At 45.9% G+C, this 16,640-nt stretch overlaps 2 protein-coding genes across 7 annotated transcripts in view; both read right to left on the bottom strand.

Moving 5' to 3' along the window:
- The window catches only part of MDGA2 (MAM domain containing glycosylphosphatidylinositol anchor 2), a 276,490-nt gene that overhangs the window by 152,655 nt on the left and 107,195 nt on the right, over positions 1–16,640 (bottom strand). For all 3 annotated transcript variants that reach the window (XR_011903636.1, XR_011903637.1, XM_072336911.1), the window contains exon 3: positions 10,932–11,106. Coding sequence is in view for 1 of the 3 variants with exons in the window: in XM_072336911.1 (XP_072193012.1) it covers positions 10,932–11,106 (175 nt within the window). In the remaining 2 variants the exon portion in view is untranslated. The remainder of the gene's footprint in view (positions 1–10,931; positions 11,107–16,640) is intronic.
- Positions 1–16,640, bottom strand: part of CDKN3 (cyclin dependent kinase inhibitor 3) — a 482,527-nt gene that overhangs the window by 459,113 nt on the left and 6,774 nt on the right. The gene's annotated exons all lie outside the window — the stretch shown is intronic.

Raw genomic sequence — 16,640 nt, 5'->3', positions numbered from 1 at the left:
TCACACCTATGAGGAAAGGTGGAGGGAACTGGGCTTGTTCAGCTTGGAGAAGAGAAGGCTGCAGGGAGACCTCAGTGTGGCCTTGCAGTACTTGAAGGGAGCGTATAAACAGGAGGGGGATCAACTGTTTGTGAGGGTGGGCAGTGATAGGACAAGGGGGAATGGTTTGAAACTGAGACAGGGGAGGTTTAGGTTGGATCTGAGGAGGAAGTGTTTCCCCCAGGGGGTGGTGACGCACTGGAACAGGTTGCCCAAGGAGGCTGTGGATGCCCCATCCCTGCAGGCATTCAAGGCCAGGCTGGATGTGGCTCTGGGCAGCCTGGGCTGCTGGTTGGTGACCCTGCACACAGCAGAGGGGCTGGGACTGGATGATCATGGTGGTCCTTTGCAACAAAGGCCATTCTAGGATTCTATGATGATTCTACGATTAGATCTCCTTGATCTGGCAAGAAAATAACCAGCACTGTATGATGGAGACTCAAGCCCAAGCTTCAACAACATGCACAGAATCCTCTCAGCACTGGTGCATTTATGCAAAGATAAAGTAAACACTGTCCCTGCTCTGGTTTCCGCTTTGAAAATCAACTACTTCACTGACAGAAATGAAGAACATGAACAGCCTATTCACAGCTCTTTTTGAGAGACACTCTTTAGAAGCATGATACTCAACACAATGCAGTATAGTGGGCAACGCCTTAATAAAGCTCTGCATGTTCCACTGGACTCTCTGAGCTTCTCCTGCCTACAGAGATGCATCACCTCACACTGTGAAGGAAACCACATTGTAGCTCTGGTCAGGATTGATGCTGGCAACAGAACCATGGGGCAAAAGGGCCAGAAAACAGCTCCCAAGCCCAGCACCCCTCTCTTGCAGAACCTGTGCTGCCAGATGTTCCTCCAGGGAGTGACTTGCAAAAGATGCTCCTCACTGCCAGCTTCCCCGTGTCCGTGTCTGCCCATCTCTGACACCACACAGCTTTTCTTGCTGTCTAGCCTAGATCTCTCACTGCAATTTAAACCCATCACTGCCAATCCTGTCCCCCTGCAGAGCTTTTAGAAAGAAACCTCCCTTTTTCAGTTGCCCATCTGCAGACTCCCACTAAATGCACTCTCCCTGCTCCTTTTTCTTCCCTCCTTCACTCTGAGCAGTGCTCATGAATTATTTCACAGCTGCATCAGAAACCTTTCCTGCTCCCCACTCACTCCTCCACCCTTTCCCAGAGGTTTCTCCTTGCTTCAACCCACAGCAGGGATGTTACCCCACCTCCTGCAGCACTGCTGCTTCATGGAACAGTGTGGCACAGTCCCAACCCCATAAATGCACCTGCAGACCAGCAAAAAGAAAAGGCAAAAGGTGGCTTTCCAGCATGGAAACACAGAGAAAGGCAGTAGTGCAAGGGTGGGAGGCAGTATCCAGGCCACCACAAGAGGCAATGAGAGGCCATTTGAGACTGGCTGTTATGCAAAGTTTCAGCTTTTTCCTAATTACTGGCAGTTTAATGAGAAGCGCCTCCGGCACAATGGAGTGAGATAAAACAGAGCACATTAAATCTGGACAAATGCTCTTACTACCCGTGATCCTACTTCCCATTACAAGTCCTGGGTCATTCCCACTTCCCATCTACAGTATTAGGGCATACAGCAGAGTATGGTACAATCTCAGGTAAGTGCAACATGGACACTTCTAGAATAAGGAAACTAAATGCATTCTTCTTCTGCAAATTCACATGGAACAGAAGTTTCTATCCACTGTACCCCAGTAAGCAACCCAATACTTGGCTGGGGAAACTGAAAGTAGAGGAGAGAAAACATCCTCCCTATATCCCGTGACACAGCACTTAAGACCTGGGATGTATGCATACATGTTACATGCATGTTACATACAGCTGCTCCCCAGCCTCGCTCTACTCTACTTCCAGGAGAGGGTTAATTAAAGATATTACTTCTAAAACCAGTTCCTTTGACAGGGGTCACTGTCAGAGCAGGCTGCAGTGGAGCTCAATGGAGTAATGAAGGCAGAAAACAGGGGAGAGAGTGAAAAGGAAGAGGCAGGAATAGATATCCTGCAGATCAGGAGGTAACCAGGCTCCCGTGTTACTGCAAAATGCAGATTACAGGAATGCCTGCCTTAATGCTGGAAGGCTATTTAAAAATCCATCAGAACTCTAAAATATGCTATTAGGGACTCTGCAGTCCCAACACCTACTGCATAAAAATCCCGAGCTATTAGGCAAACCAACATCACTTCAGGTCAGCCATCAGCAGGCTGCCAAGCCTTAAAATAGCAGCAGCATTTAGAATGCTTTTCAAACAAGAGGGAAATTCAGCTGTGCAAAACTCAGCCCTCAGCTTGCAAAAGGTGTTTGGTGCAATCAGCACCCAACGCAGCTCATCCCTCAGGTGCATCCAAGTGCAGCCGATGCGAGCACTGCTCCTGCTCGCTCTGCATTGCCACAACACCCACAATAACTCTATCTTCTGTTATTGACATGGGATGCAGACACTGACTGCCACAATGCTGCTGCTTCTGAATCCCAGCTCCTGCTCCTTCGTTTGATTCCCTCGCTCTTGTAAACCAGGCAAGGGCAGCAAGCAGGAGACTGATGGATGCCACTGTTCTTGAGCTGTATTATTCCTTCACTGCCCCAGCTCAGAAATGGGGAAGGCTCCTCCCCACCTCTGCCTGTTTTTCTCCATTCCTGCTAATAAGGTCTGCCTTCCCTGCAGAGCAGCACACAGACACCGGCCTCGGTGGGATCAGAAAGAGCAGAAGGGGGCAATCAGACATCAAATGCAAGCAGTGTGTACAAACTGCACAAGCCTGCTGTGCCAGCGTGAGATGTTCACAACAAAATCCAGCCCTGGGGAGCATCCAGGCAGCATCCACATTAGCATCCAATGAGAAATCTCCATTTCAACCTACAGCTTTTGAGGCCTTCGTTTTCAGTCGCCTGTTTGAAGCAGGAAAGAGAAGATATGCAAACACGACAAAATGCAACATACAGACCAGCCTAAACGATGCCTCATTCTGGATAATCAGATCTTCTTAAAGCTTTCTACCAAGGAGTCCGAAGAAAAGCACTTGTAGAAAACAAGGCATTCAAGGCCAGGCTGGATGTGGCTCTGGGCAGCCTGGGCTGCTGGTTGGTGACCCTGCACATAGCAGGGGGTTGGAACTGGATGAGCATTGCGGTCCTTTGCAACCCAGGCCATTCTATGATTCTATGAAAGGCTCCACACAGGACAAACATCTCCCTCATTTCCTCCCTGGGACTCCACTCAGACAGCCCCAAATTCGCAGTGCCAGGGCAGCAGCCAGCTGTTGGGCCAGCCAAAGAAAAAGCCAAGCAGCACTTCCCTTCCCTGCAGCCCACCAGAGGTGTTCCACAACAACAAGGCTTGAAACGGTGTTGTCATTACAAAGGAGAACCCAAGGCCTTCTTGGCTCCTACCACATGGTGCCCAATTAAACCACAGAATCATCGAATGGCCTGAGTTGAACAGGACTGTAATGATCAGCTCGGGATGCTCACCAGGAAAAGTTTGATCCACAGACCAGGGATGCTGCATAACTGTGAAGCATGCACAACATTCTGTCATTCTAGCTCGATTCTGAACGTGCCAGTGTTTTGTTGGTTTCTTACAAGCACTAAATACAACCTTTCATCAGCGTGAACGTCATCAGGCTTTTTTCTGCTCTTCGGCTCGCACAAAGCTTTTCATAGTAAGAAAACAGAAATGCACAGAAGCTAGTAAAGCACTGATAACACCCAACAGCCACCGCAAAGCTATTTAATGCAGTCTGAATAGTGTGACAGCTGGGGGTGCAAAAAGGTATTGAAGTTAGTTACTGTAAGTGCTCACATTTGCATTAATATTTTATGGCATGGCTGCCTCGCCTGTTCCATAATATGCAGTTACGTCCTTCCATGCTGCTGCCACGGACCACTGTGGTCAATATTGTCCGTACACACTGTGCTAAGTTTTGCATAGCCTTTTTAAACCACAGAATCACCAAGGCTGGAAAAGACCTCTAAGATCATCCGGTCCAACTGTCCACCTACCATCAGTATTTCCTCACTAAACCACCACCTTCAGTACCACATCAAAAGGGCTCTTGGATACCCCCCAGGGATGGTGACCCCACCACTCTGCTCCATGCTCCAGCCATCTACTAGGAGAACTCATCTGCCAGATAGAGTGGGATGGGAGGGTTCTCCTAGGGGAAAATACAGGCACACGTAGCAGCCAAGTGATGACAGTGAGACGAACTCTACCCCATCTCCATTTGTTTCAAGGTAAACCCCAGAGCAGAGGTCTGTACAATCTCTCATTTTAAAGTGTCTTTTTAATTGTACCATAAAAAAGAGGTGATGAAAGATTAACGCATTTGCTTTCTTGATACGCTATTACTTATGCTTTTGTTTTATATTAATTTTTCACTTTCTGTTTTCTTTTAAAATTTGCATTGGTTATTTCAGGTCTTTCATCCTATCACGTACATGAGGATTTAGGCTTTTAATAAAGGAAAGGCCAGAAAGGAAGATCAAAGGAGATATCAATGAATATTGCTAGATATCAAAGATGGACATTAGAAGCATCAGCGCAATCAGAACGTATCATTCACTGCAGCCAGAACAAAGCAAACACAAGTCAGAGAGGTGACACAGGAGCTAATGGAGCAGCTGAAGTGTATTTTCGCTCCCCGCATTTTATTCCAATTGCCATGGCCAGGGGTCTGATATAAACTGCAGAGAAAAGTACTGAAGTGAAGGTACCATCCAAGCCCAAGCAAGTGACTTCCCCCTGCACAGGCTGAGAGCTGAGCAGAAAGGAACCTGATGGGGTTCATCAAGGGCAAGTGCATGGTCCTGCACCTGGAGAAGAATAACCACATGCATCAGAGTAAAGGTTGGGGCTGAGGTGCTGGAAAGGACCCACCTGCACATGCTGTGCACAGCTGCTCAGGGAACTGCTTTAGCAGGAGACTGGACCACATCTCCAGAGGTCCCTCCCGATCCCTACAGTTCTGATTCTGTAGTTGCCAACCCTGACTGGAGCCCCAGGTGTGGATGCACAGCTGCAGCCAACTGCTTGCACCAACCCAGCTCCCAGCACGGGGAGCACAGAGCCCTGAGAGCGTGCATGAGACCCATCTGCCCCCAGCAGCACCAAGCACACAGGGAACATCTCCACAGCTGAACCACATCTATGGCCAGCAAGAGCTCCTCCTCCTAATGAAAACGACTCGGGAGCCTAAAGATCCCAGTGCACAGGCACAGCCCTGCAGCTGGACAGGACTTTGTCTGGCAGGGTGATCACTCTCTGCTAGCATCCACCATTAGCACAACAACCTCATCACAGCCACACACAGACCACAGCAGCTACAAATCCTCCCCATGAACTGATGCACACCCAGCTTCAGCAGAATTACTGTCAAAGAGCTCAATGCTGAACATCCTTCCACATCAGTTTCCCCAGGTTCTCTCCTTCTCGGTGCCAAGTGGACTTAAGACACATACCAGCGCCGTAGCAAGAGGGAATCACAGGACAGCCTCCTTGTAATTCAACGAGAGCACATCATTATCTCATCCAGAGCAAAAATAGCACTCTGGCAGAAAGCATCGCCTCCTCCTCGTCTCATCTAATTTAAATCCAGTTTCTCTGCCTTCCCAGGGTGGTGATCTGGGAAGGCAGAGGAGGACGGAGCGCACCAAGGAGCAGTGCCAGCTCAGCCCCTTCTCTGTTCCCAGCCCTGCACCTTCATTTGCCCTTTGTGACCTCCCTCATCTCAGTTACCTTCATCACACCCACTCCTCTGACTCCCACAGCACTGCAGACAAGCTCACAAGAATAAATTGAACTGCAACGTCTATTCTGCCCTATATAAATAAGCACATCATACGCGCTGTGTGTGTGTGCCTGTTTATGTGCCATTAAGAAAGAGACAAAACAGAGATACGCCTTCCTGGCAGCACATCTGAAACACTACGGCAGTGTGCTGCTGGAGCATGACACAGAGCATGTTTACAGTGAGCTAAATAATGACTGACACCACATTCGATTCTGCATCCTCACTATAGGGGTGAGCTTGGACTGCTGCACATGGGGACCAAGCAAGCGGCCAGCAGGGGAAGGGAGGTGATTGTCTCCATCTACTCAGCTCTTGTGAGGCCCCATCTGCAGTACTGCATCCAGGCCTGGAGCACCCAATATATAGGAAGGATGTGGAGCTCTTGGAGCGGGTCCAGAGGAGGCACTAAGATAGTCTGAGGGCTGGAGCACCTCTCCTGTGAGGAAAGGTTGGGGGAACTGGGCTTGTTTAGCTTAGAGAAGGCTCTGGGGAGACCTCATTGTGGCCTTCCAGTACTTGGAGGGAGCGTATAAACAGGAGGGGGAACGGCTGTTTGTGAGGGTGGGCAGTGATGGGACAATGGGGAATGGTTTGAAACTGAGACAGGGGAGGTATTCAAGGCCAAGCTGGATGTGGCTCTGGGCAGCCTGGGCTGCTGGTTGGTGACCCTGCACACAGCAGGGGGTTGGAACTGGATGAGCATTGAGGGCCTTTGCAACCCAGGCCATTCTAGGATTCTATGACTGCCATTAAGATTCATCAGCGTTCATACAGAGAGCACTGTAACTAAGCTTCCCTGCACAATGCCCAGTATTTCCCTTCCACACCTTTTCCCTGGATGAGATGGAAATCAGCAGCAGGATCTCTGAATTGCAGACCCAGCACTGCCTCTGTACAACACTTCTCTCTCAGACTCGTGATTGCACATGCCACTAGCAGCCACACTCGAAGGCTGAAGATTAGCAGTTTGATATCTTTGCCATTTGACACATTTTATCAGCAGCGTTCTCTGTCATCCCCAAGTCAGGAAAGCTGCGATGCTCTCTGTTTGCTGAAATAATCTGTCAACACCAAGCATGTTTCAGGCGCTCTCCCATCTCGGAGCATGGAGGTACCACTCCTGAGCACGCAGCCATGAGGACAGGTACAGCTGCAGGAGATGCTGTGCCAGGCAGATCTCTGCTCTGAGACAGCTATTGCTGAGGTCACCTCTGCAAAGAGCACTTTTCACACTAAAATCCCTATTAAGAAAGGGCATCCAAAGTGGGCCTGGAGCTGGGTCAAAAGCCGAGTCTTGCCTTCATCTCTTTCCCACTGCCATCACAGGATTAGGAGATAACCCTGAGCACCCTCAGGCCTTGCTGATGACAGCCTTGAATTTCCAGGTGATGATCCCTAGGGTTCCCTCAGAGCAATGGAGATGACGGACAGCTAAAGAACCCTGAGAACCAGCAGGGAAGCACACAGCATCTGAGTAAACCATAAAAGAGTCACATGAGAGATTAGAATCTGGATGGGGATGAGTTGGGCAAACCCCTGGGGTGCTTACCCCCATGTGTATTAAGCACATTGAGCCTAAACATAGGCATAAACACATACCTGGGAGCAGGTCAGAGCCTCACAAGCTTCTCCATTCTGCCTCTGCACTGATGCTGCACAGAGGGCTGGGATCAGAGCAGGGCAGCTTCCACTATAGGGGAAAGCGCCATGGTTCAACTGCACCAGGCTGCACCAAAACCCAATGCACACAGAGCGAGCTGATGTTGGGTGAAGTTAACTGAATGCTTCATGTAAACAGAATACCCTAAGGTGGATCTAACTAATCTCGTGTAAAGGGGCGGGTTCTGGAAATAGAGCTGCAAGCCAAGATTTATGGGGATCTCTGAACAAAAGAAAGGGTTGTTCCCCCTAAAGCCTCAGCTCAGCCTCTTAATCCTAGAATTACACAACTTTCCCAACAAGCTGCACAATATACAGCTCTTAGATACCACACAATGCAATCTTAACAAATCTGTGCACTAAATCTGTCTGATTTTCATTCTGACTTCCAATTCATTTCAGACATCTTATAACCAGTTCAAATTCACTCCAGTTTGTTTTGCTCGGGCTGTGTATCCTGGCCTGGCATCCATTGGGATCTATGATATAAAGAGGATTACAGATTTATTTTCATTGAAAACAATTAGCACATTTGTTTCTTAAAGATTTGGTCAACTGTCCTTCAGGAACAAACCCTTACAGCGCTCTGCTTCTCTAAACCAAAAGACTTAATTTATACAGTAAGCTTCCCTCCTTAGGAAAGGGGAAAGTGTCCTCCAAAACTCAAGCAAAATATTTCCTAGGAGTCAAGTACAAAAGCTTTTTCTTCAAAGCAGAAAGATGTGATGTACTTTAAAGGGACGCTTCCAGAGGAAGAAGAAAGAGTTCAAGAGCAGGGTGAGCGCATCTCGGATGCATGTGGCAGTTCTCCTCCTGGTGGATGAGCAGAAGCCAACCTGCCCCAGGGGTAAGATGCAGAGGGGACCGAGTGCCCTTGTTTCAGCCTGAGGTGAGAGAAGAGGATCTTCAACCAAAGACAACACAGCCATCTTCATAGAAGGAGCTAGGAAAGAAACTCAGGGAGGTGAGAGGCTGAGAATTACAGAACTACAGAATGGCCTGGGTTGAAAAGGCCCACAGTGCTCATCCATTTCCAACCTCCTGCTATGTGCAGGGTCGCCATCCACCAGACCAGGCTGCCCAGAGCCACATCCAGCCTGGATTTGGATATATTACTTCAGCAGCATCTTGGCTTGTAAAGCTGAAGAGGGAAAACCATATTAATGTCACGTTCCACATTGGTTTTGGATCCAAGAACACTTTTGAAGAGCTGATTTAAGTCTTCAGCCTCAAATGTGAAGTTTGAAAAGGTTCTGTATTTGCATAGCTCGAAAATGAAACAAACAAAAAAAAAGCCACCCACAGAAAATCTTTGCCTCGTCATTCATCCCCATTACCATCCTGCTGGCTGGATACGAGATGTTAACATCAACACTTGGAAGGAAAACAGCATTGTCTGATAATTTCCTGTTCTTCATTTTCCACTTAGCTGTCGTGCTTGGCAGCACTCGGAACCTCAGTTGGTGGTGCTGCAGGATCTATGATTCTACGATAATATTTCGCCAATGCCTTTTTTCAGAAGTACACATATATTCTAGTCGTTTGCTTTCACAGATTTGGGAGTTTCGTCACAAAATTAAAAGCATCTTTTATTGCAGTGCTTCTATGTCCTATGAGCTTCAACTTGCCTGGCTTCTGTGGGTTACAGTCTTTTCTCTCCTGCCTTCTTCACAGCTAGATCCAATCTGCACTGGTATTGAGCTTAGCACACCAGTCTGCCCATGTGTATTTGACCAATAACAGATGACAGTACCCAGTGAGATACCTGCCCGCATATGATGGGCAATCACCTTGTATTTAATCACAGCTGGAACCTGAAGTTTGTCATGTTCCAGAAAGACAGAAAACTATTTGAGGTGTATTGAGAAGCAGCGTGTGATGTTAAATAAATAAGGGAATAAAATTAAACTGCAATGAATCCCAAACAACAAATCCAAGAACACAAATTGCTAAATAAACCATGATGGGAGGAAAAGGCTTTCTCTGCCAGAAGAAACTCGCTCTCAAAGTTGAAAAAGAAACTGCATGTCAAAGCAACCTTTCCAAACTCTCCCTGCTCAGACCATACAGCATCACAACGTCCAGACACAACATCCTGATAGCAGCAGTTTCACAGCCACACCTGAAATGAAGAATTAAGGAGAAATCTAACAAGCGGGTGCTGGGGCAAGAGAGACGTGCTTCAGTGCTATCCAGAAAGGCTTGCTTAAATGAGCCAACCTCACAGCAAGTGCTGAATGTTGTCTACTCATTGGACTTCAACAAATTAATGAGGCATTACTTCCTAATTCAATTATTGCTTATAAAGGAGGTAGAATTTGGGCACTGGTACAAGTTATGGCTAGTTAAGCAAATCATGAAGGTAAGTGCACTCACTGGGAACATCCTGATATCTTCTGCAAGGCAAGAAAATCCCCCAGGAGGGAATTCCACCATCCCATAAAGGAACCACCGAAATCCCAGCTCTTGGGTCCCTGAAGTAGCAAACATCATGATATTCTAACAAAGAGATTGTACTTTTGGGGAAACAAAAGCTCAGTGCCGTATAGCCACAAGACAGGCTTCTTTTTGAAGGGCTCAGTTTAACTATTTATGTGCATGTAAACATGCTTGTTTACATGACACTGCTTGTACTAGAAGAGTCTCCAGATGTGTATTATGAAGATTTTCCATCCTTCAAGTACTTCCAAGAGCTTTTTGACTTAAGGTTCTCCTTAACCTGAAGTGTGCACAAAACCACAGCTGTGTGATGCACTCAGATCTCTCTTCCCAATAGCTGAACCCAATCGCTTAATTTATAGAGTTCAATGCAAAGTTTGTCATTAAATCTAGAGTGATAAACTGAGAGAGAAATCTGATTACAAACAAGCTTCATGCTCCACCCGATGCTGCAATATGTAGTAAGTCAGATAGGGATTTTCCAGTTTTATCCCCTTTTGTGCAAGCACACTGGATACATCCTTTGTGCTGTGCAGTTTTCCCTTGTTTCCTCTTTCCCTGCCAGTCCCAGTGACCAACTGCAGAACAGTCTCCATGCTTTGCAACTTTCACTGCTCAGCAATTCAAGGGTAGCTTTTAAAACAGTTTCATGGTAAGAGGAAGAGATTGCCACTGAAAACAAAAACTCACAGATCTCATACAGAAATTCAATACATATTCACGCTGAGAACAAATCAGGCTTTATCATTTTTAAGATATGTCCACAGAATAACAGCCCCACCTGACCTCAGTCAGGGCAACCACAGGGCTTCTGAGCATAACTACTCCTACGGCAGTAAAGCTTGCTCTCAACTCCTGTGGTTTCATGGTGGGACTCCACAAAACCTGTGGGGTTGATACGAGAGCATGCTAAAAAGCCCTGCAAATCAGTCCTTTCTTTCTAGGAGAGCACAGAATGAACCTCCCCACCGTTACTTACAGTACACGTCCACTCGTATGGACTTGATGGCCGGTGACCCCAGGCCGTTCTCGGCCTTGCAGTAGTAGCGGCCTCCTTGGTGGCGCTGGATGTTGGCTATCCGCAGCGTTTCATTGAAGACACTCGAGTCTTGGAATCTGTCAGAGGCACTTCCCGCTGTTTTGGTCCACCTGATCTGAGCAAGCATCAAAAAAAAAATGACTGTTACTTGAAGCTGCAGTTTGGAGATCTCGCTAGTGGCTGGGGAGCCAACAGCATGGCAGGGATGGGGGGAATAACTCAAGTTCCCATCGGTGCCACAGAGCTGACATGGCTGCAAAAGAACTCCCCATTAACAAACATCAGGAACATGTGAACACAACCCCTTCTTTCGTCAAAGACAAGGGCACACTGGGTAGCACTTTCAGAACAGCTACCACCAAATCCCATCTTAAGCACTTGCCTGACACCCCCAATGATGAACACCTATTCCTTCTTAGTTTTTTAAAATGTCTTTTACAGCAATCACTAATTATTTTCCTCTAGCAATTATTTTCCTAACGTACAGACTTTCCAAAGTGAACTTTTCCATTTCAGAGTCATCAAACTGTCCATACCACCCAACAGCTGCCAGGGACAGCAGAATCGTGCCCAGCAGGGAAACAAAGCTCCTATGGTGCTGACTCAGTAAAACCCATAAAGCCCACTGAATAAAGCAAAACTCTGCCACTCCATAAAGCTGCAAGAGACACAATGTCCCATGAAGAAACTTCAGGCACTGGGCTGTATTCATTGCCACCATCCAATATAGTGAATCCAGTGCTCCCAGAAGTGATGTGGGCTGACCAGTGGACACTGCAAAATGCTTTTGTGTTTTATACACAGTGGGAACGCAAACCCTCCATGAAAATTAGGCATCAGTAACTCATAAAGATAACCAGAAAACAGGCCCCAGGAGAAAGTCCTTGGGATTGAGTTTTTCCTCCTTCTCTGCCCTGTGAGGCTCAGACAAGCACCACCCTACTGCTGCAAAAGGGACTTTCTTTTAAGAAACTAGAATAGAAGAAAAGCCAGGATCATCAGTCATAGGGAAAAGCAACTGAATCATGGAGCCAGTAAGGCTGGAAAAGATCTCTAAGATCATCAAGTCCAACCATCAACACATCCCCACCATGCCCACCAACCATGTCCCTAAATTCATGACAGTCGCAGCCATAAATTCTCTTCCCCTAGAAATAAGTGCAATGTGTGGGCTTCAGAGGCTGATATCACAGCAATAAATATTTCCTAACACTTTTCACCTCTTTCTGGCTTGTTAAATTCATAAGGCTGAGTGGCTTTGCCCTCTTGCCAGGTGACCTGTATAACTCTTGCATGGTTTTGCTGCTCCGGAATAAAGCAAATATGCCAAACTCCACATCTACAACATTCAGACACTATTAGTGCTGCTATATTTACCAGCCTCAATCTGTCTGTACTTCTATTATAAACTCTTGGCTCTCGGGCTTTTAAATCATCCATATAAATGTGCTGCAGGATAATTTTGGAACACGCAGCGCTCACGTGCTGCAGAATACAATTTCATCACACAGAATGATCTCAAAACAGTATTTAAGATACTCACTGAATCTCTTGTATGTTTCATTTCCTTCTGTGTAATCATAACTATCAAAACAGCTCTGTTTGATTTTTAGATGGAAAAAAAGGTGAGGGCAAGATTTTGCTCTTCCTCCTATTCCTCTCCCTTGAGGTGTCCCAAGTGGTGGAATACAGCCTGTCCTGGCAAAGAACGGATAATCTAAATAATGTATTGAAGGTATTAACAGCATCGAGGGCACTGGTAATGTTATGTAGCTGGTATTAAAAACTACAGTAGCGTTTATTTGGAAGATGCCACGTTGGTCTCTTATAATTGCAAAAGCCTCCCAACCCCGACTCTTAACCTCCTCCTCATTAAAAAGTGTTTCAACACGAACATGCTTGGCTGTAAACAGATGCAGACAGCTTTAAATATACAAATATATGTATGCTTCAGGGGCAAGAGGAGCAATTCCAACTCAGTAAATAATTTTGTAGCGTATGTGGAGGCTCCTGAAGAATGAAAGGAGCAGTTGTTTATCTCTTAGAAGATATTCCTCAGCAACGTCAGTGGTCTGATTTCACTTCAGGTCATTATTTACCTTAGCTTTAACTCGACATACACAAGAAAACACTCTGATCAATACTGCACTGTAACGTATTGAATGAACTCAGAACGGTGATTCTCAGACACGGTGTGAATGCATTAATCAAGAAACTGAGCACCAGAATGCCAGATGTCTGAGCCTCAAGACCTTTTCTTAGAGAGGTCCTCCATGGCTTCACCCGCTGCAAGCCACAGGCTGTGGGGTGACCTCTTACAGGAGAGCATTTAACCCATCCTTGGGGTTGCAAGCTCTCCTCAGTGCTCAACACAACGACCTTCATGGCACTGCTGTCCCTGAACCGATATCACGCTGCTTTCAGGGCAGGAAGAGGTGACAGAATGGGGATAATGGGATAATGGGACACCATGGCAGGTACTGGCCTCAAAACCTATCTGTGCTTCTCTACCACAGGGGATTTCACGTTATAGTAATAAATAAATAAATATTATATAAATACATTTATATTATTATTATATTGTAAAAACTAATCCATTTTTAAAGATTTTAGAAGTAGATTAAGTGAATATCTACATAGTTCAGATCCTGCATTTCTCCCCATTACTTGGCACAAAGCAATCCTTCAAGCAAATGTATGCTATCAGAGGTGGCTGTGCATAACCTACTTTCCTGCTTAGAACCCCCAGTTTCTAGAGCAGAAGTAACACAGCACGCCCTGCGTGCTATCCACATAGTGTGGATAATGCAGGGAGGAAATACATTCTGTTCCACCCAGAGGTCAAAGCCATTTCTAGATGTAACACAAACTTTTTAATAAATGAGCTACATCTGCACATCATAGTATGCACAAATTGAACTAATAGATGTTAATCCATCACACAAATATGCACTCAATTGCTTCAGAGAACACAGTTTCCAAAGTACTCCTTGTCACCACTGCATATTTGGAAATCCCACTCACACTGTCACTGCTCTGCCATAATTCTGATCTTTAGTTAACAAATCCCTCTTTCCTCTTCGTTCTTTTATTCATGTAAAACGTGTATAAATCAAAGACAACTTATGAACAGTTCATTCAAAATAATTCAGTCTTTATGAATGATTACGTTCTAACCCATCTAGCCATTGCATGACCTACATGGTTTACCTACTTGTGGTCGGCCTCTTTGCAAGCAGAAATAGGATGAGAGGGAATGGCCTCAAGTTGCACCGAGGGAGATTCAGGCTGGATGTTAGGAAACATCTACTCTCCAGAAGAGTGGCAACGCACTGGAAAGGGCTGAGCAGGGAGTGGTGGAGTCACCATCCCTGGAGGTGTTCAAGAAACATCTGGATGTGGTACAGAGGGACATGGTTTAATGGGGAAATGCTGGTGGTAGATGGATGGTTGGACTGGATGACCTTGGAGGTCTTTTCTAGTGTTGGTCATTCTGTGATCCTACATCGTCATCTGACTTGTGTACGCATGTACATTCCCTGAACCATCAGCATCTTTGACAGCATTGCATTGCCTGGTTTTGCTCAGATTTTACCAACTAATTTTGCCCAGAAAAAAAAAAAAAAAGTAGCATGCAAGAAAACATTTTGATTTAAGTTTCAAATAACATTTGTCAAAGACGATATTATTGTCTACGTATATTAAAACAATAAATAATTATCAGCAACCCTCAAAATACCTTTAAAATTACATACTCTAAAATGTTTTCCTTTGTTCAAAACCCAAGCCCAATCAATGATAAAAACAAACCATGCCAAGCACGGATTTCCTGAAAAATGCATTGATTTAGGATTTGGGTTGCAAGCTTTGGGTCAGTGTTTTCAATCAGCTGGAGGTAGGAGCTGAAAGGGGAGCATCTGCTCCAAGAAAACATCTTTCTCTATTCCACCAAGTAGGGTGGACAGCAGGAAATATCTCTCTGGGGTCACCACTCGGTATTTTCAATAGATTTAGCACGGGATATTTTCATTCTTCTTCAGAAACAGCTGACAGAAAACAAAGTTCTGACAGTCCGTTTTGCACACTGCAGCACTGATAGCTAACACAGTAAATACATGCCTTAAAACAAGAATACCTCGTGCAGGGCTGGGATCATACAGCATCTCACTGCCACTGATTGAGCTGCTGCCCTCTGACATGGCTAAGGAAACAAGGATGTGGAGGCTCTCCTGATCATTGCTAAAATCCCCAAGTCCCCGCCTGAGATTAAAGCCTTCCTTTGCATGTCAGAGGCTGTAACAGAGCTCTTTGCACAGCTTCATTGGGATGTGCCGCAACGTTTCTTTGTGCACAAAGACATGAGCCTTTGGAGAAATCCATCTTAAAAAATGACCACAGAAGAGGAGAAAAAAAATCCCTTGTATTTGTTTTTCCTCCAGATTAGCTTTATTCTCATGAAAGCAATGACTGGCACAGCAGCTACCAAAAGCAAGAAGCACTCGCCTTCATGATAAACACAGAAGACACTGTGCAAAATACTGAAGTGTGATGGGGCTCGCAGTCATCACTGAGCCCAGCTTCTAAGAGCTGGACTATTTTGGATGGAGACAGAAGGCTGTTATCAGTGAGCAAACAAAGGTGGAACCTGGGAGTCCGATTTCTTCCACCTCTTGACTCTTCATAAGCAGGAATCTTTTGAAGCATTTGAGGTTGTTTCCCACCCCCACCCCCTTTCCTCCACCCTGTGTTTTAAATAATGGACTTTACTCATTTCTGGTCATTGTGCACAAACAACTTTATGCTTTATGTGTTTACACCAACATAGAGTGGAAGAGACAGTTCTTCTGAGCTTTCCAACCCCCAGGTTTCTGCACAGAGATGCTCAGTGCCCTTGGCATGGAGATCCCCACCAGGTTCCTTCAGCAGCACCCTGTCCAAATGGGCGCTGATCCATCTGTGCCCCCCTCATCTGCAGGGACTTACAGTACTGATCTGAACCCCACTGCCCAGCACAACTCTGCACTGTGCTTACTTTGCAAGCTCACATTTACTCCAGTAATTCTTCCGGGCGTTCACCAGTCCAGCCTCACAATACGTGAAAGGAGAATATTCACGTGTCCAGGTTACGGGACTAGTTACACATATGGATTTAAAAAGGGCAGAAGATGTTGAGTTTCAATGGCTTTTATAGTAAAGCAGGGCCGCAGGATGCTGCATACCCAATGACACAGAGGGTACAAAACATCTGGATTTATCTGACTAGATATTGCTTTGGGCTATCAGGATGCTGCAGTGGTATAAAAAATTCTCTTCCTATTTATTATATACGGCAATATCTGAAATGCTGCTGTACTGAATAAAAACAGCTTTTAGTAAAAGTGGTGTTGATTGTTCACAATTTGTTGTTCGTTATGTGGAATATCAAATATCAAGACTGGCAGAGCAGCCAACCCCAAGCAAGCCCTCCTTACTGCCAGGAATGATAATCCTCCATCTTCGACAGGGCTACAAAGCTGCTACCAGTGAGAAACCAAACACAGAACGGGAGACTCATCCACTTCCAAATCTATTTCTTTAGATCTGCAGAACCTGAGATGCAACCCTGAACATCAAGGACCAGCCCTGCTCTAGCCTCACAGCAACGCAGCA

The sequence above is a fragment of the Excalfactoria chinensis genome, chromosome 5, assembly GCF_039878825.1.
Source record: "Excalfactoria chinensis isolate bCotChi1 chromosome 5, bCotChi1.hap2, whole genome shotgun sequence".
NCBI lineage: Eukaryota > Metazoa > Chordata > Aves > Galliformes > Phasianidae > Excalfactoria > Excalfactoria chinensis.
The sequence above is the reverse complement of the archived record's forward strand: the minus strand, read 5'-3'. Positions and strand labels throughout refer to the sequence as shown.